The sequence below is a fragment of the Eptesicus fuscus genome, chromosome 12 (genome assembly GCF_027574615.1).
Source record: "Eptesicus fuscus isolate TK198812 chromosome 12, DD_ASM_mEF_20220401, whole genome shotgun sequence".
NCBI classification, from domain to species: Eukaryota; Metazoa; Chordata; class Mammalia; order Chiroptera; family Vespertilionidae; genus Eptesicus; species Eptesicus fuscus.
The window spans coordinates 494,531-518,748 of NC_072484.1; the positions used below are offsets into that span (position 1 = coordinate 494,531).

At 57.7% G+C, this 24,218-nt stretch overlaps 1 protein-coding gene across 3 annotated transcripts; it reads left to right on the forward strand.

The window, feature by feature from the left end:
* Nucleotides 1-789: 789 nt before the first annotated feature.
* GMEB2 (glucocorticoid modulatory element binding protein 2) lies at nt 790-22,841 on the forward strand. Of its 3 annotated transcripts, none has more exons than XM_054724077.1 (10): nt 790-919; nt 7,039-7,226; nt 12,005-12,102; nt 12,675-12,805; nt 15,118-15,221; nt 17,056-17,213; nt 18,948-19,019; nt 19,274-19,408; nt 19,668-19,790; nt 20,295-22,841. In XM_054724077.1, the coding sequence occupies exons 2-10, from the start codon at nt 7,096-7,098 to the stop codon at nt 20,951-20,953; spliced, it is 1,611 nt and encodes a 536-aa protein (XP_054580052.1). In that variant the 5' UTR covers nt 790-919; nt 7,039-7,095; the 3' UTR covers nt 20,954-22,841. The 3 variants fall into 3 exon arrangements, with proteins under 3 accessions (XP_054580052.1, XP_054580053.1, XP_054580054.1); XM_054724078.1 differs by having other exon boundaries at nt 12,678-12,805; XM_054724079.1 differs by lacking the exons at nt 790-919; nt 7,039-7,226 and having other exon boundaries at nt 12,063-12,102; nt 12,683-12,805.
* The last annotated feature ends 1,377 nt before the right edge of the window (nt 22,842-24,218 follow it).

Consider the following 24,218-nt stretch of genomic DNA (forward strand, 5'->3'; position numbering starts at 1 on the left):
AAATATTATTAAACTTTAAACAAACAAACAAAAAAATAAAAATCTCATTAATTTTAGAGAAAGGGCGAGGGAGAGATAAAACATTGATGGGAGAAAAATTGATTGGCTGCCTCTTGCACGCCCTCCACTGGGAATGGAGCCTGCAATCCGGGTCTGTGCCTTGACTAGAAATTGAGCCGAGACCTACTGGTGCATGGGACGACGCTCTGAGTCACAGCGGCCAGGCTGAATTTTAATTAAATATAAATGAGCTCTTGTTGCCAGGGGTCAACACTCACAAGAACACTGTATGGCACCGTCATAACGCTGCACAGGCACTTTTTACGGCTTACTTAAGCATGACAATGGCAGGGTTCGCTTTAGACCAGCGGAGGGGCGAAGACAGGCTGGTGTTTCGGAGCAGGCCCTCCCAGCGACTCTGGGTCGGCACCTTTCACTCGCTGGAGATGACAGTGTACCCGTACCTGGTTTCTGTGGCTCACTGTTCACGCTCGCTCCCTCTGTCCTTAAACAGACTCCCTACGAATTCTTTCTCGGCTCGTACCCACGGAGGTGGTTTGTCGGAGCCGGGCAGGTGTGCGGGCGCTCAGTAGGTGTGCCGGCGGGCGGGGGCGGGGGCGGGACCCGGGGCAAGCCGTCCAGCAAAGTGCCACCGCGCACGCGCGTCGAGCCCCACCGGGCCTTATTTCTGGGCCTCGCCCGTCTCCCCGCCGAACGCCAAATAAATCTCCCGGCCCGCCCTAGTCCGTACGTGCGCGGCCCCGCCGCCTGCGTCACTAGAAAGCGCGCTCCCGGGCTGCCGCCGCCGCCGCCGAATCCCCAACAAGGAGCGGAGCCCGCGGCCTCCCCCACTGCCCCCGCCGCCGTCACCGCCGTCCGCCCGCCCGGCGGCGCCCGCAGAGGCCCGGCCGCGGCCCAGGTAAGCGCCCCCCGCCCCCCGCGGCGAGGCCTCTCGCTCTGCCGCGCGCCGCCGTCCAGTCAGGGGTCCCTGCGGAGCGTCAGGACGTTACGGCGGGGGGAGGGGAGCGGGGGAGGGGCGGTGGCGCGCGGCGGGCGTCACGGGCGTCACGGGCCCGCGTCAGGCGGCGTCGGCGGCGGCGTCGACCTCCATCTTGCGGGAAGGCGGCGGGCGGCGGGGGCCCGGGCCCGGTCCCGGATCCGGGTGCTAGCCATGTCCACGCGGGACCCTTCCCCCGGGTGGGAGCCATGTCCACGCGGGACCCTTCCCCCGGGTGGGAGCCGTGTCCACGCGGCCCCCTCGGTAGGACCCGTGTTTCCATGCGGGCCTGGTGGGAGCCAAATCCCCACGTCCCCCCGTTGGGAACCTTGCCTGTGCGGCCCAGGGTGGGAGCTGAATCCACATGGGCCCATTCCTGGTAATGCCCTGCCGGTACTTGGTTAACTTTTAGTTGGTTGAACCAGTTCTGTTTCTTTTCCCTTGAACCAGTTGTTTCTTTGCTAACACTTCAAATACAAGTTTGAATTCCATCAGTCTTTTTCTCTTTTTTTGGACATATAAAAAGCTGTACATAATTGTATACAACTTGCATTTGGAGATAAGTATACATCTGGAAACCAGTCGTGTCCATCACCTCCAAAAGTTTCCGCTCACCCTCTTATTAATTTGTGATAAAAACACTTGTAAGTTCTACCCCCTTAGCAAGCTTTCAAGTATGTGATGCAGTGTTGGTAAGCATAGACCATGCTACACTGTAGGTCTCTAGGATTTACTCGAACAACTGAAACTGTAGACTGATATCACATCCTCATCAGCATTCCACTCCGCTGCTGTGAGTTGGACTGTTTTAGATCCTCATGTGAGTAGAGTCATGTATTTGTCCTTCTGTGTCTGGCTTCCTTCACTTAGCATAATGTCCCCAGGTCATCCATGCTGTCACAGATGGCCGCATTTCCTTTTTTAAGGCTAACATATGTCATTGTATGGCTGGACCACATTTTTATCCCCTCACCACTGAATGACATTTCGGCTGCTTCCATACGTTGGCTACTATGAATAAATCTGCAGTGAATGTGGGTGCAGGTATCTCAGTGATGCAGGTATCTTGGAGGTCTGATTTCATTTTCTTCAGAAGAATATTGAGAAGTGGGATGGCTGGATCATGTGGTTGTACCAGATTACATTCCCATCAACAGTGCACAAGACGATGTCAGTCTTATTAAGGGTAAAGTCAAATGATTAAATAAACCCCAAATACAACAAATTAAGCGGACTGTCCAGAAATTATTTCTTCATGGGAAGTGTCTTAAAAATTGTAAGGAGAGACACTGGGCGGGGGAGGAATTTGCATATCTATGTACAAACATGCAGTGGTTTCTGTGAATTTAGAATACTTATAAAACTACTAGATGCCCAGTGCACGAATTCGTGCACGGGTGGGGTCTGGCCGGCCTGGCCCCAATAGGGTGGATCGGGGTTGGGCCGCCTGGGGCTGCAGGCAATTGGCTGGAGGGCCCCGCCCCTGATTGGGGTTGTGGGCAATTGGCCCCGCCCCTGAATGGGGTAGGGGGAGCAGCAGCCTTGGGGAGAGGCCATGGGTGGTTGGCTGGCTGGCCCTGCCCCTGATTGGGGTGGGGCGGCTGATCTGGGGTGGGACCTGGCAGGGGGAGGGGCTGTGGGAGGTTGGCTGGCCGGCCCCGCCCCCTATTGGGGTGGGGGGTGCGATCAGGGGTAGGGGGGGAAGGGTGTTTGGCTGGCTGGCCCCGCCCTTGGTCTGGGTGTGAGAGTCTAGGGGCAGGCTGGCCAGGGGGAGGGGCCGTGGGAGGTTGGCTGGCCGGCCCCATCCCCTGACTGGCTGGTTCGCTGGCCACAGTGGGTGTCATAGCCACTGGTCATTCCGGTCGTTTCGGCGTTATGGTCTATGGTCGCTGGCTTTTTACATGTATAGGTATTCAAACCTAGGCCTTAAAATAATAAGCCATTTCATGTCTGAACTGGGAAGGGTGGCTGCTCAAATGTTTTTTCAGAGCCACAAACAAATTCTTATGAATTGGGGGCTGCACATGTAGGTGCATAGCTCAGCTTGGCTGGGTGGGATCCTGGCTGGGTGTGGCGAGAGTGTGGTTGAGACCAGAGCTGGTTCATCTGAGCCCACCCCGACTGGACTAGAAGCCCAGATTCTCTGGGAAAGGCAGAACGAGGGGGACCACCTCCAGGGACTCCAACATTTTCCAAGAGAAGCTGGAAATTAAATTTAAAATGTGAACTTTGTAAACTTTGAAAAATTTGGCAACTAATTAAAAATTTGGAACACCGAAAGGATCAAAGAAACCATGCTGTTCCTGGTGTGTGACCTCTGCCGTATCTCTAGTGGTGTTTTCACGAAAGTGTCCACATAAGAACTGCCAGACTGGCAGAGGATTTTTATAATAATTTGTCAGAATCAAATAGAGGAAATGCCTGGAAGCAAGATCTCGACAGACAGAAAAATGCTTCTCAGAGCTACAGTCTGCAGTTTCTTTTGTGCATTTGGAATAAAGGAGGGAATGGAAGGAAGGGAGAAAGGCAGGCCTGGATTGGATTACAGGAGAGTCAAGATTATGTGCTCAGGCTTTAAAGGGAGAGGTCTGCAAGGGGGCAATTCAAAGGTGTGAGAACCTAGATGCACAGAAACAATGGACAGGGCTGCATCCAGGCAAAGACATTTTACTAAAGGAGTTATAGGCCTGGGGCATGACCAGTTAGGGGTTTGAGGTGAGATCACCCTGTGAGATTCCTTCCTGTAGACCCCCTTTCTCAAATGTTTGTAATTTTATAGAAGACTTGGAAAGCCAGATCTTAATCTTAGGAACTAACATTTTTGTCTTATTTTTATACTAGAGGCTCCGTGCATGGATTCATGCACTGCTGGGGTCCCTCAGCCTGGCCTGTGCTCTCTGGCAATCTGGGACCCCTTGGGAGATGTAGTAGTGTGCCAAGCGACAGGCAGCCGGAGAGGAGCCTGAGCCCAGGCCAGGTGCCGCGCCACTCTCACTCATCCCGGCTCTGCTGCGCCTGCCTCCTCTGCCGCTGCTGCCGCCCAAGTAGCGCCCGAGGCGGGAGAGGCTCACGCTGCTGCAGTTGCGCTTGCCAGCCGTGAGCCTGGCATCTGGTGCCCATCGGTCAGCTGAGTGGTGCTCCCATTGTGGGAGCGCACTGACCACCAGGAGGCAGCTCCTGCATTGAGCGTCTGCCCCCTGGTGGTCAGTGCACATCATAGCGACCTGTCAACCAGTTGTTCGGTTGGTTGCTTAGGCTTTTATATTTATACTAGAGGCCCAGTGCACGAAATTCGTGCACGGAGGGGGGTTGTCCCTCAGCCCAGCCTGTTCCCTCTCTAATATGGGACCACTTGAGGGATGTCCGACTGCCCGTTTAGGCCCGATCCCTGTGGGATCCCTGTGGGATCGGGCCTAAACGGGCAGTCGGCCATCCCTCTCACAATCCAGGACAGCTGGCTCCCAACTGCTTGCCTGCCTGCCTTCCTGATTGCCCCTAACCACTTCTGCCTGCCAGCCTGATCACCCCCTAACCACTCTGCTGCCAGCCTGTTTGCCCCCAACTTCCCTCCTCTTCTGGCCTGGTCACCCCTAACTGCCCTCTCCTGCAGGGTTGATCACCTCCAACTGCCCTCCCTTGCAGGCCTGGTCCCTCTCGACTGCCCTCCCTTGCAGGCCTGGTCCTTCTCTACTGCCCTCCCTTGCAGGCAGGGTGCCTCCCAACTGCCCTCTCCTGCTGGCCATCTGTGGTGGCCATCTTGTGTCCACATGGGGGCAGGATCTTTGACCACATGGGGGCAGCTATATTGTGTGTTGCAGTGATGATCAATCTGTATATTACTCTTTTATTAGATAGGATAGAGGCCTGGTACAGGGGTGGGGGCCAGCTGGTTTGCCCTGAAGGGTGTCCCGGATCAGGGTGGGGGTTCCCTTGGGGTGTGGGGCGGCCTGAGTGAGGGGCCTGTGGTGGTTTGCAGGCCGGCCACGCCCCCTGGCAACCCAAGCGGAGGCCCTGGTATCTGGAATTTATTTTCCTTCTACAATTGAAACTTTGTAGCCTGGAGCGGAGCCAAGCCTGGGGCTCCCTCCGAGGCCGGCAGCCATTTGTGTTGGGGTTATAATTGAAACTTTGTTGCCTTAAGCGGGTGGGCCCTGCCAGGGTGTGCGGAAAGCTTTGCTTCCCCTGTTGCCGGCGGCAACCCTGGCCTGCTCTCTCAAGCTCCGTTCTGCCGCCATTCTGTTTAAATTTGTTTACCTTCTATAATTGAAACTTTGTAGCTTGAGTGGAGGCTTAGGCCTGGCAAGGGCAGGCGGAAAGCTTGGCTTCCTCTGTTACCTAGGAAACCTTTCTCTCTGTGGCTGTAGCCATCTTTGTTTGGGTTAATTTGCATGCTCGCTCTGATTTTATGGTGGGCGTGGCTTGTGGGTGTGTTGGAGGTATGGTCAATTTGCATATTTGTCTATTATTAGATAGGACTAGAGGCCCGGTGCACGAAATTTGTGCATGGGGTGGGGGTGTCCCCCAGCCCAGCCTGCACCCTCTCCAATCTGGGACCCCTCGAGGGATTGTCCGACTGCCCGTTTAGGCCCGATCCCACCGGGATAGAGCATTATCACTGTCTGGGCTAAACGGGCAGTCGGACAATCCCTCTCACAATCCAGGACTGCTGGCTCCCAACTGCTCGCCTGTCTGCCTTCCTGATTGCCACTAACCGCTTCTGCCTGCCAGCCTGATCACCCCCTAACTGCTCCCCTGCCAGCCTGATTGCCCTTAACCGCCCTCCCCTGCAGGCCTGGTCCCCCCCAACTTCCCTCTCCTGTAGGTCTGGTCCACACAACTGCTCTCCCCTGCAGGCATGGGTCCCCCCAACTGCCCTTCCCTGCAGGCCCGGTTGACCCAACTTCCCTCCTCTGCCAGCCTGGTCACTCCTAACTGCCCTCCCCTGCAGGTTTGATTGCCCCAACTGCCCTCCCTTGCAGGCCTGGTCCCTCCCAACTGCCCTCCCCAGCTGGCCTGATCACCCACAACTGCCCTCCCTTGCAGGCCTGGTCCCTCCCAACTGCCCTCCTCTTCTGGCCATCTTGTGGTGGCCATCTTGTGTCCACATGGGGGCAGCCATCTTTGACAACATGGGGGAAGCCATCTTGTGTGTTGGAGTGATGGTCAATTTGCATATTACTCTTTTATTAGATAGGATTTATGCCCAAGAATGCTATTTCAAAAATACTTTTTCATATCTTACCTCTAAATTAGTTGGTGCTCAGTTTTCACTAGTGGAACCCAAGCTTGGTGCCAAGAACTGGGCATGGTCTTTGGCTCCTCCAGGGGCTGGGAAGATGAAGATGGTGTCTAAACTCCAGCAGTTCTCTGTGAAGTACCTTTTGTTGTTCACATCACTTAGTGCTCTGTTTTTGAAATTTGGGTGAGGACAGCTGTTGATGGGTGTATAGGCTGGTCCCCTCCCTGTGTCTGTTGTGAGTCCTGTTGTCACAAGCTGGGTGTGTGGATCTGTGTTAGTCCCACCTCACAGTTATTTTGGCCGTTGTGTCTGGAGGTTGTTGGTCTTGTGGGAGGAGGAGCACACCTATTTTATAGGAAACTTCCAGGCTCTTTTGCAGGTAGTTGTGTGGGTTTCCCTCCGTTTCCCCAGCCTAGGACCTGTTTGCAACTGCTTTCTAGGCAGAGCTCTGGCTGTGGCCGGGACATGGTGGCGGGATAGGTAACAACCAGAGACTTACCTGCTGGGAGTCTGCTGGGATCCTGGCCTCCTCTCCCACATGTGCTGTGACTGCATCATCAGGCCCAGGTGCCTGCCTGTTCAATCGCTCTGCTCAGGGACCTCAGCCCTCACAGCGGCCAGGACAGGCAGTTGTGCCAGTCCATCCTCACCAGACGGCAGCCCGGGATCGCCCTTTTCCTGTTGTCATTTGTGTCAGAAAGTGTGTGCTGGGACTGAGAGTGACTCGTCAGCGACAGTGAGCTGTATTGTGCAGACATGCGGACCTTCTGTGACCCTGTGCCCTGCCTGTTGTTTCCTCTAGGACTTGGGGTCCTGGCAGAGTGACGTCTCAGTCCTGGGTGTCCTCTTCGGCGGAGCCATGGCGACCCCGGATGTCAGTGTGCACATGGAGGAGGTGGTGGTGGTGACGACACCCGACACCGCGGTGGACGGCAGTGGCATGGAGGAGGTCAAGACCGTGCTGGTGACAACCAACCTGGCTGCCCACGGGTAAGGACAGGCCTGTGCCTGGGGGCGTGGGATGGCGGCATCTGGCACAGAGTGAGGCCTTTGGAGTTCCCCTTTGTCATCGTCGTTCTGATCCAGACTGGAGTCCATGTCAGTGCAGAGTGGGCAGGACAAATGGGGACATCACATTAGCCCGGACAGTGATAATGCTCTATCCCTGCCCTGGACTCTGCATCACCCGGTCATATGGCTCATTTCTGAACACACCTCTTGATAAGAGAGACAATTGGGAACTGTTGTTTCCAAATCAAGAGCCAGTAATTTCCTGATATTCCTCAGGGTAACAGCGTTTTCTTCCCCATCTCTTACAATAGATGGGTGTATAGGCTGTCCTTCTGTCCACATAGAATACTAGTTGGCAAAGAAGCTGGCGTGTGAGCTGACTGCTGGCTTCCTTTCGCCGAGTCCCACCTGTCGCCTTCGAGGGGCTGGAGTAGGCCGGCTCCCTGTGGGTCATCTTGGCTGTGTCCTGAGTGTGTCCCGTTCAGACTGACCTCAGCTGTCACTGACCACAAGGTCAAGCTTTGGCCTTGCCCCTGTCTAACAGGATGTTTGGAGGAAGGTTCTAGACCAGGGCCGAGCCCGGGCGCTGTAGTGCACACAGGACACTGGGTTGTCGCCGCTTTGCAGTCTGTGTGCAGCTGCTGCGCGGGGTGCTGGCCTCCCTCGCCCTCGCGCCCGCCGCACGCTCCTCTCGGGGCTGGGCTGGTTCTCCATCCTTGCGCACACAGTGAGGCAGCCAACTCTGCTGGGTTCTAGCTGCACTGATGGCGCGTGTGACTGCGCCTGTGGGTTTCCCACCTGAACCTCTGGTAGCTGTCGGTGCGCCGCTATGGGCGGGCTTCCCTGGTGTCTCCGCACACTTGCTCTGCAGCGACCTGCCATGCCCTGCTCAGAGGTGGCACCCAAGCCCCTTCCCGTGGATTGGAGATGGCTCTTGATGAACACAGTGGGCAGAAGTGACCTTCGGTGGGAAAGACCACGCTGCCTCCTCCGGCTGTGCTGGGTGCTGGGAGGAGCCCTCACCACAGGCACCTCATGGGATGCTTGGGTCCGACTGAGCCCAGTCTTCGCACCACCCCACCCAGGCACGTGGCCTGATGGGGAATGTCCAGCCCCACACTGGCGACTTCCCAGCTGTGCCCCAGCGTGTGGGGCACTCACTGAGCCCTCTCTTCAGCATCCCAGTGCCCAGAAGACGTGTCCTGATGAGCTTGACTACCATAACAAAGCACTGTGGACAGGGTGGCTCACCGGGGACGTCACTTCTGTGTCCCGGGGGCCACAAGGCCAGGATCAAGGTCTGCAGGGTCGGTGTCTGGGGAGGACTTTCCCTGCTCGTGTGGCCTCACCTGGTAGAGACAGTCTCTTCCTCTGGTTTGAGCACTACAGTCCTCTCAGATTGGGGCCTGTCCTTCTGACCGCATTTGACCTTAATTTCCTGCTGAAGACCAAATCTGCAGATACAGTCACACTGGGATTAGGCTTTGACATGTGAATTTGGGGACACAGTTTAGTCCACAACAGCATGCCCCCTCCCTGTCCCAGAGGCAGACACCTGCTATTTGGGAGCGGGGCTGGGACAGGAGGGTCTCCTTGTCCAGGTTGCCTGGGTTCCTTCAGTTCCTGTCCCAGCTGGGCCTGAGTCCTGCAGGCGCACAGATGAGATCCATTCACTGCTGCGCTTTTCTGGTTTGGTTTTGTGCTGGTTTAGGATCTGCATCTTGGTTCCAGCGGTGTTTGAGCGCCCCCCTCGCCCCCCCACTGCTTGGAAACCATGCCCTGAGGACTCATAGGAGTCCTTTGTCTGGCCAGGCCTGGCCTGAACACCTGAGGGTTGTCCAGCCACATCCTAATTTGATCTTTATCCTGAGGCCATTTCTACTTTGAAAACCTTTTGCCAGGTGGGAAGTGGGAGACAAAACCATGTGACCGTGTGTTTCCTGTCATCTCTGCAACCACAGGGTGGGCAGCTCCCTCTTGCATTGGCATCTGCACTCCCCAGAGCTGTGCGCACCTTCCTTCTCCACCACAAGTCCTGTTGCGAGTTTCACTCTTTTCAGGGACTGGCTACATTGTTGCCAGTGGTTCCTCCACTGCCTGGTACAGCCCCTGTGTAGCCTGCTGCTCCTGCTCTGGCTGCCCCATTGCTGTCTTCCCCAGAATGTGGTGGCAGCACCACTTCCGGATAGTTTCTGTGTCACTGACACTGCTGCATACCCACCACAGAACTCAGTGCATTGAACTTGTGTTTGCCACTTGCTAGGGGCATGGGCTGGCCAGGCAGGCACTCTGGCTGGGGCCTGTGCACCTGGTCCTGCTGGGTGGTCTGGCATGCACTCCCTTCAGTGTCTGGGGCGCTGGCGAAGGAGGCTCTCAGCGCGCTGCTTGGGGCTCTCATCCTCAGGGACACTTGCTGGTGTCCTCATGGAGAAAGGTTCCAGCAGCGGGTGAGAAGCTGCAGAACCTCATGGGGTCTGGCTGTGTACCCCCGAGTCATAGGGCCCGGAGGGCACTGAGGTAGGAGGCAGCCAAGGGCCCTGGAGATGTTTCTTCTCTTTGTCTGAAATGTTTTATGTTCTACGAGTGGGAAGTTGAGACTTACTCTTGCCCCACGTTTAGGAAGAAGTTGGGGAGTGGAAGCGAGCTAGTGACTTTGTGGCACAGATTCCTTTCCTGGCTGGAACTTGGGAGTGTTCCTTCCTTGTGACAACCAACCCAGGCTGCCTCCACCCACTGCTTTGCCATGGTGACATGAGAAGAAAGTAGTGTTGTTTTTAAAAAATATACATTTTTATTGATTTCATAGAGGAAGGGAGAGGGATAGAAACATCAGTGATGAGTGAGAATCATCCATCGACTGCCCCCTGCACACTCCACACTAGGGATCGAACCCGCAACCTGGGCATGTGCCCTGATGGGAATCAAACCATGACCCCCTGGTTCATAGGTTGACGCTCAACTACTGAGTCACACCTGCTGGGCTGAAAGGAGCGTTTGTAGTCCCGACAGCAGCTCTGATTTACATTTGTTTTAGTAAAGTGAATGTTTAGTGCCGCGGGGGGTGGGGAGGGATTCGTCCCCAAGTTGTGTGGGAGGCCGAGGGCAGAGGGGTTGTGGGCAGGAGACCTCTGCTCCTGTGTCTGCCTCCCGGATACCCTTTCGTCTTGGTGTTTCCCTGTAGGTGGCCTGTGACAGGGACCTGGCTCTGCTCCTTAAATGTGGGCCCTCTTGCAATGCTGCTTCCTGTCCCACTCTTGGCTCACTTCCTCCCTGGGACCGCCCTGGCTCTCCTGTGTGGAAGGAGCCTATTTTCCTGTTCTGCCCACACCCCTGCCTTCCAGAGTTCTGGCCTGAAAGGACAGCTGCCCCTCTGAGTCCATGACTCGTCAGGTGTGGCCTTACTCAGTGTTCTTCCTTATGTAGTTGGCACTTCCAATGGGTCCCAAAGACCAGATCCCAAGTGTGCCCTCCGGTCAGCTCATTTCTGACCTGGGTGGAGGTGAGGTAAAGCTTTGGGCAAATGGAGAGGGGGACATGGCAGGGCAGTATCCCCGGCCCTTCCAGGCCTCCCCAGCCCCCACTCTCAGGGCAGCTCTGAAGTCAGCCAGTGCAGGCCTGTGGGGAGGGAGCAGGTAGGATCCCATGTCAGGAGGATAAAGGCAGGGCACAGGCCATGGTGCAAGTTTGACCCTGGGGTGAGGGGTGGGACGGGCAGGTGCCAGTGAACCCAGAAATCCGGGGCAGGTGGTTGGGCCTTGTAGGGATTCCCTGAGCACTGCCCATGGTCCCCACAGCTTGCTGTTCCCCCTCCCTTCCTTCCTGACTCCCTACCTGGCCCCCCCACAACCTGCCCTCCGAGAGCCTTTGCATCTGCTGCCCCTCTTCCTGCACCCCCAGTGGTGCTGCCCTCAGGACTGCCCCAGGGCCGGCAGCATATCCCTAGGTCCCTTAGCCAGTGCGCTCAGCACCCGTTTCCTGGGCGGCCTCCCTCCTGGGGCCTGGATTTCTCTGCTGCTGCCTTGATGCTGGTCCTCTTGTCGCTCACAACACCCTCACCTTCCTAGGATCCTTGTACACCCCAGGTCCACCATGACCCAGGTGCAGGCCTGGGGTAAATACCTGCTCGGTGGTGCACAGTGATGGAGTCTCTGCAGATCTGACCTTTCTTTCTAAAATATTATATTTTTGGATAGTTTCTATACCCATGAGAAATCATTATAATAGGAATAAAAATTTTATTTTTAAATATATTTTATTAATTTTTTTTTTTTACAGAGAGGAAGGGAGAGGGATAGAGAGTTAGAAACATCAATGAGAGAGAAACATCGATCAGCTGCCTACTGCACACTCCCTACTGGGGATGTGCCCGCAACCAAGGTACATGCCCTCGGCCAGAATCGAACCTGGGACCCTTGAGTCCGCAGGCCGATGCTCTATCCACTGAGCCAAACCAGTTAGGGCAGGAATAAAAGATTTTTTAAAGATATGGGGGTATAGAATTCCTGCCAAAGTGCTGGTGAGCTCCACAAATTCGTTTCATGTGCCAGGAGCATTTCAGGTACCTGAGACACAGCTGTGAGCAAAACCGCCCACTCGGAGGAACACCTGCTGGGGGCTGTAGTTTGGTGACCATCAGTGAAGGTCCCCTGACCTGCATGGCCACTGGACTTCTGGACTAAACTAGGAAGTGCCACAGAGCAGCAGCAGAGACGCACACTGTCCTTGGGGCTTGCTAATGTCTCCCCTTCCTCTTCCAGAGGCGACCTGAGTGAGGACAACATGGAGACCGAGAACGCGGCTGCGGCCGCTGCAGCCGCCTTCACAGCGTCCTCACAGCTCAAGGAAGCCGTGTTAGGTAGGTGCCTGCCGCGGCTGGTGGGACCGTTTTCCCAAGAGGACAGGCTTCCGGGCCAGAGCCGAGCCTGGGCCCCAGTGGAAGCCAGGCCGCAGGGCCTTCCGGGGTGGCCTGGCTGTGTCTGGACTGCGGCTGTGGGCGAAGCTCTGCTTAGAATTATCCTGAGTGGTAGTGAACATTCTTTATAACACGTAACGTTAAGGGCCTTAGAACTCGGAACATGATGAATATGTTTCTCTGGAATTATCCCAAGTAGAGTTTGATTTTATGTCTTCAAGTGGTTCTTCAATTGAACATAGTTTAATGCACTTATGCTAGTATTACTGTAGTTAACTATTGTTTAATGTAGTTAACTGTTGCTTAATGTCATTGAATTGATTGTGTGAGTTAACTTGAAACTGTAACTTGGGACTGAGAAGGTGCCCCTGCTCACCCTGCCCTGTCCCTAGCCCCTTCTGGATCCTGATTTCTGGTGTCTGGGCTAGTAGTTACGTGTTTTGGCAGGAAGTGCGTTGGGAGAGGTTGTGACTGACTTTGTGTCTTACCCTTTCCCTGTCCTCACACCTCATGAGAAGTGAAGATGACTGAAGAGGGGGAGAACCTGGAGGCTGAGATCTTGTACCCCATCACCTGTGGGGACAGCAGAGCCAACCTGATCTGGAGGAAGTTCGTGTGCCCCGGCATCAATGTGAAGTGTGTGCAGGTGAGGATTCTGGGTGCCAGCTGCAAGGGCGGGGTCCTCCCAGGACAGCTGTGGAGAGGCCAGGAGTGAGTGTGAGCGCCCTGCTCCAAGGCCGTGAGCTTGTGGAGGTAGTTCAGGAGGGAGCAGTCCGTGTGTGAGGGTAGCAGAGGAGGAATGGCTCTCAAGGGCAGCAGGACTCGCTGAGGGCACAGGAAAGAGCATAGGGAGAGCTACTTGCCATGGGAGGGCAGTGGCTACACAGGCATCTGGAAAGCAAGCCGCAGGAGAGGGGAAGGGGACCAGGGGCCTCGAAGGCGGCTCTGAGCGCCGCACAGAGAGCACAGCGGGTCTGAGCATGTCCAGGATGGAGGGAGGGTGTCCTAGTCCAGGAGGCTCGGGTCCCAGCCTGTGTGAATAAAGCTCTGGGTGTCAGCTCAGGGACTGCCCACCGCTCCGTGGGACAAGTGAATGGCAGCATGATTTGCGACAGTCTGATTGTAACTCCAGTAAAATAGAACCTGCGAGCCTTTTGGTTGCCGAGTATGTCATGTCATTTATGTCAAATCGATAGTGAGCAGGAAACCTCTCGCATTAGAAAACCAACAGCACTAGGGGTGATGGAGCGGGAGTGGTTGGTGACAGCTTTGCGTCAGATACCGTCGTTGACGAGGCAGCGATGGCAGAGGGACAGCAGCACCCGCACAGGGAGCTGGCGGCGGGGCGGGCAGGACTGAGGGACAGGCTACAACACAGTGACCTACACGCTGCGAAGATGGCGAGGATGGGATGCCAGGTGCCGCTCCAGTCCAAGGGGAGGAGACTGCCAGCCAGGCACAGCCCAGTCTGGGCCGGGGCCTGCATCGCAGAGGAAGTGGCTCTAGCGGCCGGCACTGGGACACTTGGTGAAGGCTGCTTGCTGCCTTGGGTGAGGTCACACATGCATGGCAATTTCCTGAGCGTGGTGCGTGGTTCTGTGGAGAACCTTGTTGTCAGGAAGCGGATGTGAAGCGAGTCCTCACTGGGAAGCTGACCTCAAGCAGAAAGTGGAAGGAAACAGGCTTCTCCTGGGCTCCGTGATGTAAGCGAGAGTGACGCTCCTGCGGGTACTTGTGGTCAGAAACACGGCGCCCGGCTTCCAGTACCGAGCACGGACGAATGTGAGCGCTGCATCCACTTAAGGAAGAAGAACAAACACAAGTCAGACGATTGTTCCCAGGCTGCTGTTCCAGCTCAGGGTCGAGGGGCCAAGCGACTCAGGCAGATGATCCGTCAGGAGCTTTAGGCGAAGGGAGGCGTGGAGAGTAAAGGAGCGGAAATTGTGGTAAATCGCAGGGTGACAGACGCTGCAACATCGATAACATGTCTTAGGCAGATTCTAACAGGATCAAATGCATGGCCGGCTGGCAGGGGCTTGAGTAGGACTCTGCCTGCATGGGCTGTGTCTGTGTCCCCGACCAGGTGAGGGTGGGCCGACTCTCCCTGGACTCAGTGAGAGAAAGGGGACCTGCTTAGGAATGTAGGGTGGCCTCACTTGCCATGACCGACCTACGTCTGATGGAGACAGAGGAGGCGGCTGGGTAACCTGAGCTTGACCTGATGCCGATAGCAGGGAGCCCCCAGTGAAGGGGAGGCCCTGGCCTGGGTCCAGTGGGCTGTCCAGGCCACGGTTGGAACTTTCTTTTCTGCCTCTGCCGAGACCCGCTGACCCTCCCATCTTGTTTTCTAAGTCCTAGTAAATGCAGTTTTATCTGTGTTCGTTGGTTGCCATGATTGCTCGTTTAACAAGACTGAGTAGGTATTTTGTGTTCTTGGGCCGTCTGAACCCCAGCCACGGTGGGGCTCCCGGGCCCAGCGCCTGTGCTCAGGGAGGACACACCTGGCTTCAACATGGACGGGTGTGTGTCACTGGGGACGGGATGAGAGGTGGGATGGGGCGGCCACAGGGGATGTTCGCAGCTCCCCTATCCATTGTGTCCTGTGTTATTTTGACATAATAGAGGTATAAGTTAATTATGGGATAATTTATGTGTGAGATGTCCTGGGTCCTGTCTAGAGTGAGAGAGTGCCACTCACTTCCTGGGCAGACAGCAGGAAGCCAGGCCTGTGCAGGCAGGAGGGCCACACCTTGTTTCACCCGATTGTTCTTTCCCCAAGCCAGGGTTGCTGCTGGCTGAGTCCTGTGCCTGATTGAGTGGGCCTGCGGCTCCTCTGTGCCGATGCTCTGCCTCCATCCTGCATCCCTTCCCTGGGCCGTGCTGGGCTCGGAAAGGTCAGGCGGGAGCGCGGGTGGTGGGAGGTGCCATCCTGACGGCTCTGCTGTGTTCCCTCTGCAGTATGATGAGCATGTCATCAGCCCTAAGGAGTTTGTGCACCTGGCCGGCAAGTCCACCCTGAAGGACTGGAAGAGGGCCATCCGGATGAATGGCATCATGCTCAGGTGGGCCTCCGTGGTCTTGTCGTCTCGTTCGGAGCTCCGCCGGTGCTTACCTGGAGGCCCCGTGGGTGTGACAGCATCTGCACATCCGATCAGCGCTGGCTCATCTCTTAGCCAGCTTTCCCGCTGCGCATGCAGAGTACCCAGGTCACGGGTGGGTGGCGTCCTCAGACCTGGGAGTGCGTGTCAAGAGCCCCGTCTTGAACCTGTGGTGCGTGTTCCCCTGCCAGTCGTCCAGACACTGTCCTCTGGCTCTGGGTCTGCCTGTCCAGACTGTGTCTGTGTTTGGCGGCTGCGGGTCAGTCTACTTGGCCCTTGGTGCCTGCGAGTTTGCAGAGGGTCTTGGTCTGGACCGTGGCCGCCCTGTGATGAGGAGCGGGTATGCTGGGCTGCGCCTGCCCTTGGTAAGGAGTGCCCTCTGTCCTCAGAGACGCCCTTCCCTCGGGCACTAATTAGGAGTGTGAGCCCCTGGCAGCTCCCGGCTCTCCACACTGGCGGCCAATCGGAAACCCTGGGGCCACGGCAGCCTGGCTCAGGCTCTCTCTTCTGCATGGGGTTCTCGCCCGGGTCTGCTCCACAGGTGCCCCGGGGTGGGGCCTGTGGCCAACGGCCTTCTGACCCGTTCTGACTCGAGCCTTCACATTCACAGCCTCAGGAATATTGCCCCCTGGTTCTCACGCATCAGTAGTTCCTGTTTTGGTGTCACAACTCCTCCTGATTGGGAGGAGCACCCCTGCTGGTCTGTCCCTGCCCTCTGCCCCACGCGCCCCATGGCCCCCGTAGCATGTCCGTCCAGAGACAAGTCTCGCCGTGTCTGGCGTAGCTAGATTGGGTTACTTTGCTGCTGACGGGGCTTCTGTCCTTCATGCCTGTTCCCCAGAGGGTGGTTCTTGCTGTCCTTGGCCACACACGGTGCTGCAAGAGCGCCTGTGGCCCTCACGTGGAGCCCTGACCATGACCCTGGCCACTCCTTGTGAACTGCAGTCTAGCCTTAGAGAGGCAGATATTCAAGGCCAGGGACCCAGCGGCTGTCATGTGTCCTGCCCTCAAGCAGGCAGGCCCATGGTGCTCACAGTCCTCCCTAAGCCCATCCAGGTGTCCCTGGTTTTCTATAAAGTGTCCGGGTGTCGGAGCTGTGGGAAGGCGATGGCCCGTTTCACTGAAGGAAGGTCGGTGCAAACACGGTGCCCACGGAAAGGGAGGCAGGAGGCCCTGTGAAGCGTCTGACACGCAGCTCGACTTTGCAGCGGGAACTCGGAGGCATGAGGCTCCTCCTGGCAGATTCTTACTCGCCTCCCTGCCAGCCTGTGCCACCGAAAGCACCTTTGTGCACCGTGGGCCTGCTCTCCTGCGGCCTCACTGTTCCCCCAGGGCACCAGCACTGGTCAGGGCCACATGCCTGGCTGCAGTGAGTCCACTCACGGACCCAGAGCTTTGTGCTAGCCCAGTGGTCGGCAAACTCTTTAGTCAACAGAGCCAAATATCAACAGTACAACGACTGAAATTTCTTTTGAGAGCCAAATTTTTTAAACTTAAACTTCTTCTAACGCCACTTCAAAATAGACTCGCTCAGGCTGTGGTATTTTGTGGAAGAGCCACACTCAAGGGGCCAAAGAGCCGCATGTGGCTCGCGAGCCGCAGTTTGCCGACCACGGTGCTAGGCTATTGGACAGGCCTGTCAGGGAGCCTCCTTTGGCCTCCTGATGTGGCCTGGGTTACCCCTCCTGGGACCTGAGGTCGCCCTAGTGGGGGGTTGAGCAATATGTTTGGGTCCAGTCATTTGCGCAGGTGGCCTGGCCATGCGCGGGCACACATGGGGAGCTTGTCTCCTGCACAGGAAGATCATGGACTCTGGGGAGCTGGACTTCTACCAGCACGACAAGGTCTGCTCCAACACCTGCCGCAGCACCAAGATCGACCTCTCGGGAGCCCGCGTGTCCTTGAGTAGCCCCACATCGGCCGAGTACCTCCCGCTCACACCCGCCACGGCTGATGGTATGTGCCATGCCTGCTCGGTGTCACCCAGCCCCTCTGCTGCTGGCCACGGAGCTGGATGAGCAGATGTGCCCCTCAGCTCGGGCAACTGGGCCCCTGGGCCCCGTGGTCAGTGGCCACCTCCTCCCTCACTGCAGAAGTCTGAACTGATATTTCATTGGCAGGGACGATCCAAGCACTTTTTCTTTTTAAGCCACTTTTGTTATAAAACATAGAAACTCCTACGTAGGAGCACATACAGAGTGATGAAGCTGATGTCCAGGGCCCACCTGCAGCTCTGACCTGCAGGGTGCTCCTCGCCCCCACAGCTGCCCCTGCCCCTGCACCCGGGGGCCTGCACTCCTGCAGCACTTGGCGCTCGGCTGTGTGTGCCTTCTTGGCCCGGGCTCTGGCGTCTTTGTGACGCACTCAGGTTGATGTGTGTGGCGCTCACGCATAGGGGTAGAAATACCCCTGAATTCATTCCAACTTTGTGAATATAGATTTTTTGAAATCTAAGAGTGGAACCAGGTCCTGAGCTCCCCCTTCGGATTGCCTGGTGATAATTTTGTGGGTGTTTCCCGTGATGGCACTTGCATTGTCTCTACACTATCACTGCACGGTGTCAGTCTGGGCACTGCATGTGGCCAGGGACTGTCCTTTTTGCTGACCAGATGGTGGATATTTGAGGGAGCGTGGCCTGTACTGGAGGGAGGAGAGGGAGGCTGGGCGGCCGTGAGGTGCTGTCGTCATCCAAACACGCCCCGAGTCCTGACAGAGCTGCTGGCGGTCTATGTGAGTACCAGGTGCTGCCGCCAGACAGTGTGGAGGGGCTGGGCCACCACAGAGATCCCCCCCCCAGGGGACACATCCAAACGCATGTCCCACTCCTGTTGGGCCCATAGCTTTTATGACAATAGAGTGACCTGGGGTCAGCATGGGGTGACTGATCTCTGAGGAAGGACCAGTCTCCGAGTGTGCCGGTTAGTGCCCACTGTGTTGGCACAGGCGCATCCGGTCAGGATTTAGCTCTTTGAACTCTCGTCCCTTCACGGTCCAGACAGGGCTGTCTGCTGCTTTACTTACACTTAACCCATGCAGTGGCTCCCCAGCCTGAGTCTCCTGTGCAGCTCGGGGACCTGTCAGCCTGACCGAGGAGCAGGTTTGCTCCAAGCGTGTGGCATTCCCTGCACCATGTCTTTGCTGGGTGTGGATGTGGCAGGTTGAAAAGCTAGTGCGAACATGAGCCAGCCGCCAGCTTGTTTTTAAGCCAGGTCTCTGTGAAGCCAGGTCTTTATCAAAAGCAGCCGCAATGGCCAGATGCCCCTTTTTTCATGATCGTGTGCAGCAGGCCCTAGTGGCAGCTCGTGTCTCCCAGAACTTCACCTCTTTTGACTGGAAACGGCACATGGAGAGACACTGAGATACGTGCTGGGGTCGGTGAAGCAGACGGGAGGGGAGGAATCGGGCACTGACCCAGCCGAGCGAGTGGCAGGACCCCGCTGTGCAGCCCAGGCTCGCTGACCCTTGGAGCCCGTGTTGAGGGATTGGACTGGGTTGTGGCTGACGAGGTCCTGTCGGTTCTCTGCTCTGTGTGTGTCTGAGGTGCCTGCGATGAGACAGTGAAAAGGACAGTTCAAGTGCGAGGCAGTGGGGCCTCTGCGCCAGGGCATGTGTGTGTCAGCTTTGTGAGTCGGCATGAAGGCCGCTTCGCAGCGAGGCAGGTGGGCTCATCTGCTTCTGTCCTGGTTGCAGTGAATGGGTCTCCTGCTACCATCACCATAGAGACCTGCGAGGACTCCGGTGACTGGACCACGACCATCGGAGGTACAGGGTCCTTCCTGTAGGCTTCTGTGGGGGGCCTGGGGCGGGGCCCCATGGAGGACGGGACAGAACAGGGAGCTGTGCCTGTGGACAGCATGCATGTTTGGAGGCTGTGTCTCCTGCTGGGCCGGCCCACTGGCCTGACAGCTCTGAGCTGTTGCCCAGCTCGGAAGGGCAACACCGCTGACCCCAGAGCTGTATCCTCCCATGGGCTGGGGCAGGACTTCCTGCTGTTTGAGCCTCTCCTTCCCTCACAGATGACACATTTGCCTTCTGGCGAGGGCTCAAGGATGCAGGCCTGCTGGAGGAGGTCATACAGGAGTTCCACCAGGAGATGGTGGAGACCATGAAAGGCCTGCAGCAGCGGGTGCAGGACCCTCTGCAGCTCCAAGGTGAGGGCGCTGCCCGCGGGGCCCTTCCTGCAGAGCAGGGCCGGTGGTTGGCTCGCTCAGGCTGGAGTGGGGGTAGCCTGCTCCTGACAGCTCTGAGCTGAGCCCAGAAGCCCCTGCAGGGGGTGGGCAGCTAGTCCTGCTCCTCCAGGCCCCTCCTTGACTCAGGATGTGCCTGCTGAGGCCCAGCTTCTGTTGGTGGAAGGGGCCTCCACTGTGTCCTGTCGGCTGGCCGTCCTCACTGCGCCCGTCTCACCCTCAGATGCCGTGCTGCTCAACAACATTGTGCAGAACTTCGGCATGCTGGACCTGGTGAAGAAGGTGCTGGCCAGCCACAAGTGCCAGATGGACCGCTCGCGGGAGCAGTATGCCCGCGACCTGGCCGGTGCGTGGGTGCCTACATCCCTGGTGTGGGGCCCGAAGTCCGCGAGGACAAGAGGGCACTTGGCATTGTCAGCAGGGGCATTGAGGCTCAAACCGTGGAGCTTGTGACTCACTGCGTGGCTGTTCACAAGAGGAGACGGCAGAGATGTGAAAAGACAGACCGTGACCCTGAGCCCAGTCTGTGCCAGCTGTGCCCGTCTTTCCCAGCACCCCTCGGTGTCTGGACGTGTGGGGTGTGCATGTGTGTGCGTGCGCGCATGCGTGTGAATGGATGCATGTGTGAGTATGCAGATGTGTACGTTGAGCTGGCTGGCTACATGTGCTGCTTTGACCTAGTTTATACCTAATATCACGAGAGCAGCTCTCCATGCACAATGTAGGTGGACTGGAATGTGTGGCAGCTCGGAGGGGCAGGCTGTGTGTGGTCTGACACTCCCTGTCCCCGACGGTGGTGCCTGTCCCCGTCCCCACATCCCCGCAGTGACGCTCTGTCCTGTCCCTGCAGCCCTGGAGCAACAGTGTGACGAGCACCGCCGACGGGCCAAGGAACTGAAGCACAAGTCCCAGCACCTCAGCAACGTGCTCATGACGTTAACGCCCGTGTCCCTGCCACCCCCCATAAAGCGGCCCCGTCTCGCGAGGGCCACATCCGGGCCTGCTGCCATCGCCTCGCAAGTACTCACCCAGTCTGCCCAGATTGCCCTCAGCCCCGGCGTGCCCGTCTCCCAGCTGACTAGCGTGCCAATCGGCAAAGTGATGTCTACCCTACCTTCTCCTGTGCTGGGCAAGGGCTGCCCCCAGGCGGCTCCCACCAGCTCTCCTGCTTCGCCGCTGCTTGGGGGCTACACAGTACTGGCCTCGTCAGGCACCTCCTTCCCTGGCACGGTGGAGATCCACCCGGACGCATCCAGCCTCACGGTCCTGAGTACGGCCGCCATGCAGGACGGCAGCACTGTGGTCAAGGTGGTCAGCCCCCTGCAGCTGCTCACCCTGCCGGGCCTGGGCCCCGCCCTGCAGAATGTGGCCCAGGTGTCGCCCGGGGGCAGCACCATTGTGACAGTGCCCACAGGGGCCGTGGAGAGCACCATGGCTGCCCCGGGGCCCGAGGAGCACACAGCCACCATCGAGGTGGCCGCCATGGCTGAGGGCCACGAGCACAAGTAGTCACTGGTAGAGGGTGAGGCCTCTGGTGGGCACGGGACTGGCCCCTCTCCTCAGGCCACAGTGTGTCACACGGGGCTGCTGAACCAAAGAGAGGAAACATCAAAATGGATCAAGAGGAGAAAGGGGCAGAAGGTGACAGCAACCTGTGACGTCCGCTGGGCTTTGAGTTCTGCACTTCCCCATTTTCTTGGGAAATATATTTTTCCATCTTTTGCTTATTAATACTGTTTACACGTTGGGCCCAACCAGGAGCCAGACGAGAGGACGTGCAGGCCTCGCTGCAGCCGGAACAGCAGGCAGCACTGAGGGTGGACCTGCTGGACCTGCTGTGCTGCATGGCTGGGCACACCACTAGCACAGGCCTTGGGGACTGTCCCCAAGGGTGGAAAGCCATGGATCCTATGGATTTGATATCTTCCCACAGTTTTCTGTAGGTTTAGTGCGGTGGGCACTCTGCTCTCCCGTCTCCGGAACAGGTGTGGGCGGTGTGTCAGGTTGACACAGGGCTCAGGTCTGGGGGCTCCGGCTCCTGGGGTCTAGGGTGCAGACTTGGGGGCAACTGCATGAGCAGAGGGGCTCAGGGGCCCAGCAGCACGAGCTTCCCTGCCCCTGCCCGCCTGCCTGCAGATGCTTGGCGCTCAGGGCTGCCCCACACACACCCTGCGTGTTCCTGTGAACTGTTTAGTGGGCTTCTAGGAAGAGTCTGATTTATAGCTTTTTCAACCCAAACCATGCCGAGTGCCTAGGCTTCGGAATCTGCTCTGGATTCCAGAGTGTGTACAGATGGCTGTAGGGACCGCCTGCGTGAAGGTGACCGAGGGCTGGAGGTCCTGCCACTTGGGTCCTGGGGGTGAAGGCATAAACAGAGCAAGACGGGAGGGTGGGGTGCACCTTCCAGTTGCCTTGTGTTTAACATGCTGATGGGGCCACCATGACCTCAGCCCCGGGACCCCCACCTGGAGGTGCTGTGCCTGTTGCTCTAGGGTGTGTGGGGAAACCGCCATTGGGCACAGCCAGGGCCAGCGCAGGTTCAAGGTGGACGCTCAGATGCTCACTGGAGGGCTGTCCGTGGCCCGCACTTGGAGTCATCAGGTAGACGGGCAGGGCCGTGCGCAGGTCCCCAAGGACGGCCTGAGCCCCTTGAGCATCAGGGATTTGCTGAGGATGCTTTTCTGGGGTCCCATCATGGAGAGGCCCTCCTCATGCTTTGAAGGGAACTGGGCTCCGTCTGTCTGTCCATCCATCCATCCATCCAGTGCCCCAGACCCTACCTCAGTGGCCTCGCCCACGTGGAGTTCCTGAGGCTGTCTTTGTTTTCTCTGTTTTGTTTGCTCTTTTCAAGGGTCTGCTGATTTCTTCATGTTTACTTTCTTGTTTGTGTCTGCAGTTTTTCTTAAGTGCATCTTGATTGAGTCATGAGTCCTGTTAGGTGGGCAGTGTGGGCAGGCCCAGCGTCCCTGTCTGCATCAGCTCCGTTTACTAATGAAGCCTCATCTGGCCCCGGGAGCCTTTGTCAGAGTCACACACCCCTCCCCCCGTTCCAGCCCCTTCGCTGGTCTCAGACCAGGCCGGGGAGAGTTCACTTCAGAGCCATACACACAAAGTGGCAGCTCAGGTTAACGCCCAGCCGCAAGGGTGCTGGGAGGGATCCACCATCCTCCAGGGGCCCTAGCTGCTGGGGAGGGGTCACCATACCTGCCACCCGGCCCCTGCCTGGTGGGGCATGCTGGCCTGTGCTCTGGTTGGGGAAAGCGATCGGTAGGCTTGGTTTTCTCACTGGTGCTCAGGGGCAGCTTGGGGGACAAGCATCTGAGTTCTACTTTGTATGTTGTTTTGCAAGGATCTGCTCGGTACTTTGATCTAAAATAAAAACATGTTTCGTACTTTGTGTCTGTCTGACAAGGGTGCCATGCATGCCCTCCCTCTGACTTGCTCTGGAGGCAGGGGCCCTCCTCCTGAGGCGGCGGCCACGCTGTGGAGTGTGCGCTGTGCGCTCACTCTAAGTGTGGTTACATCTGACCTGTAACGTGGCCGTGCTGAGAGCCCCTGCAAAGCCTCCAGGTCCTGAGTGCCAGGGCAGACACTGGCTGCAGGCGCAGGGCAGAGGGCGGTCCCCAGGCTCGCGGAGGGAGCGTCCAGACGGGTCTGCCTTTCTGGTTGGTGCTGAGAACGTGGAGGCCAGACCACGGGGAGCTGCTGTCGGTGACGGGGTCTTGACCGTTCGGCAAATGGCTGCAGAAGCTGTGGGTCCGTCTGAGTCTGTCTGTTCTCTTGCCCTCCACATTGCCGTCCCCCTGCTAAAGATGCTTCAGAGGGACCCCAATGTTCAGGAGGGAAACCCCACACACTGGGCTTCTCATCCAGAGCCTGTGGACTGCCCAACAAGAAGTGTGGGGAGTGGGGGTGTCATGGGGCAGGAGGGTGGGAGTGAGCCCGAAGGTGCTGGAGGGGAATGGTCACAGAGGTGGGTCTCGGGGGCTGGCCAGAGCGGCTGGGTGCATGGTGGCAGCCCAGAGCTGTGAGGGGTGGGTACCGTTAGCTCCTTATTCGCTGTGTCGCACATGAGCTCAGAGCAGCACCGCTTGCTCCGAGGGCGGCTGCCCAGTGGGGACTCCTGCACCCAGCACCTGAGCCGAGGGGATGAGGACCTGACTCCAAGGAGGATGTTTTCTCCTTCCGAGGCCCAGCGCCGGGGCGTGGCCCCAGGTATGCGCTGGTCCCTGCAGCCCTGGGCTGGACAGCAATGAAGAGAAGTATCCAGATGAGCCCTGGGGAGGGAGGACGAGGGCAGAGGGTGGGGGCTTGAAGGCCAGGAGTCCGGGCTGCCAGCGGTGGGGAAGGCAGCCCCCCACAACTTGACTCCTACCCTCCAATGGTTTGCAGAACACCCTCCAACTCCAGCTCACTGAGCTCTGGAGGCGTATGGAAGAGGGTGGAGGGCGCGGTGCAGCCTCAGCTTGGCGACCGGGACAGACGGGCCACTCCTCCGGCTGCTGCAGGCCCATCAGCAGGCTCATCCCCAGGGACGTCGGAGCTTTGGACGCAGTCGGTGCTCACTAATGAGTGCCCAGGTGCCAGGGCTCCTTGAGAAGGAGCAGGGGCACTGGGCCTGGCCTCCTCTCCATGGCTCCAGCCTCTGCCTCTTGGTTCCCGGCTCTCGAATGTCCCTCAGCCCCTCCAGCCCTGTGGCCAGGCCTGCCTACCTGTTTTCCTGTCTCGGGAGGGGTGACATCTCCCAGCCAGGTGCCAGGCTGGAAGAGTGGCT

Excerpts from the sequence above, each read along its gene's own strand:
- GMEB2 (XM_054724077.1), top strand. The coding sequence starts at position 7,096 with ATGGCGACCCCGGATGTCAGTGTGCACATGGAGGAGGTGGTGGTGGTG. Across the intron at positions 12,806-15,117 it reads TCAATGTGAAGTGTGTGCAG|TATGATGAGCATGTCATCAG; the intron begins GTGAGGATTCTG and ends TTCCCTCTGCAG. Across the intron at positions 15,222-17,055 it reads ATGAATGGCATCATGCTCAG|GAAGATCATGGACTCTGGGG; the intron begins GTGGGCCTCCGT and ends TCTCCTGCACAG.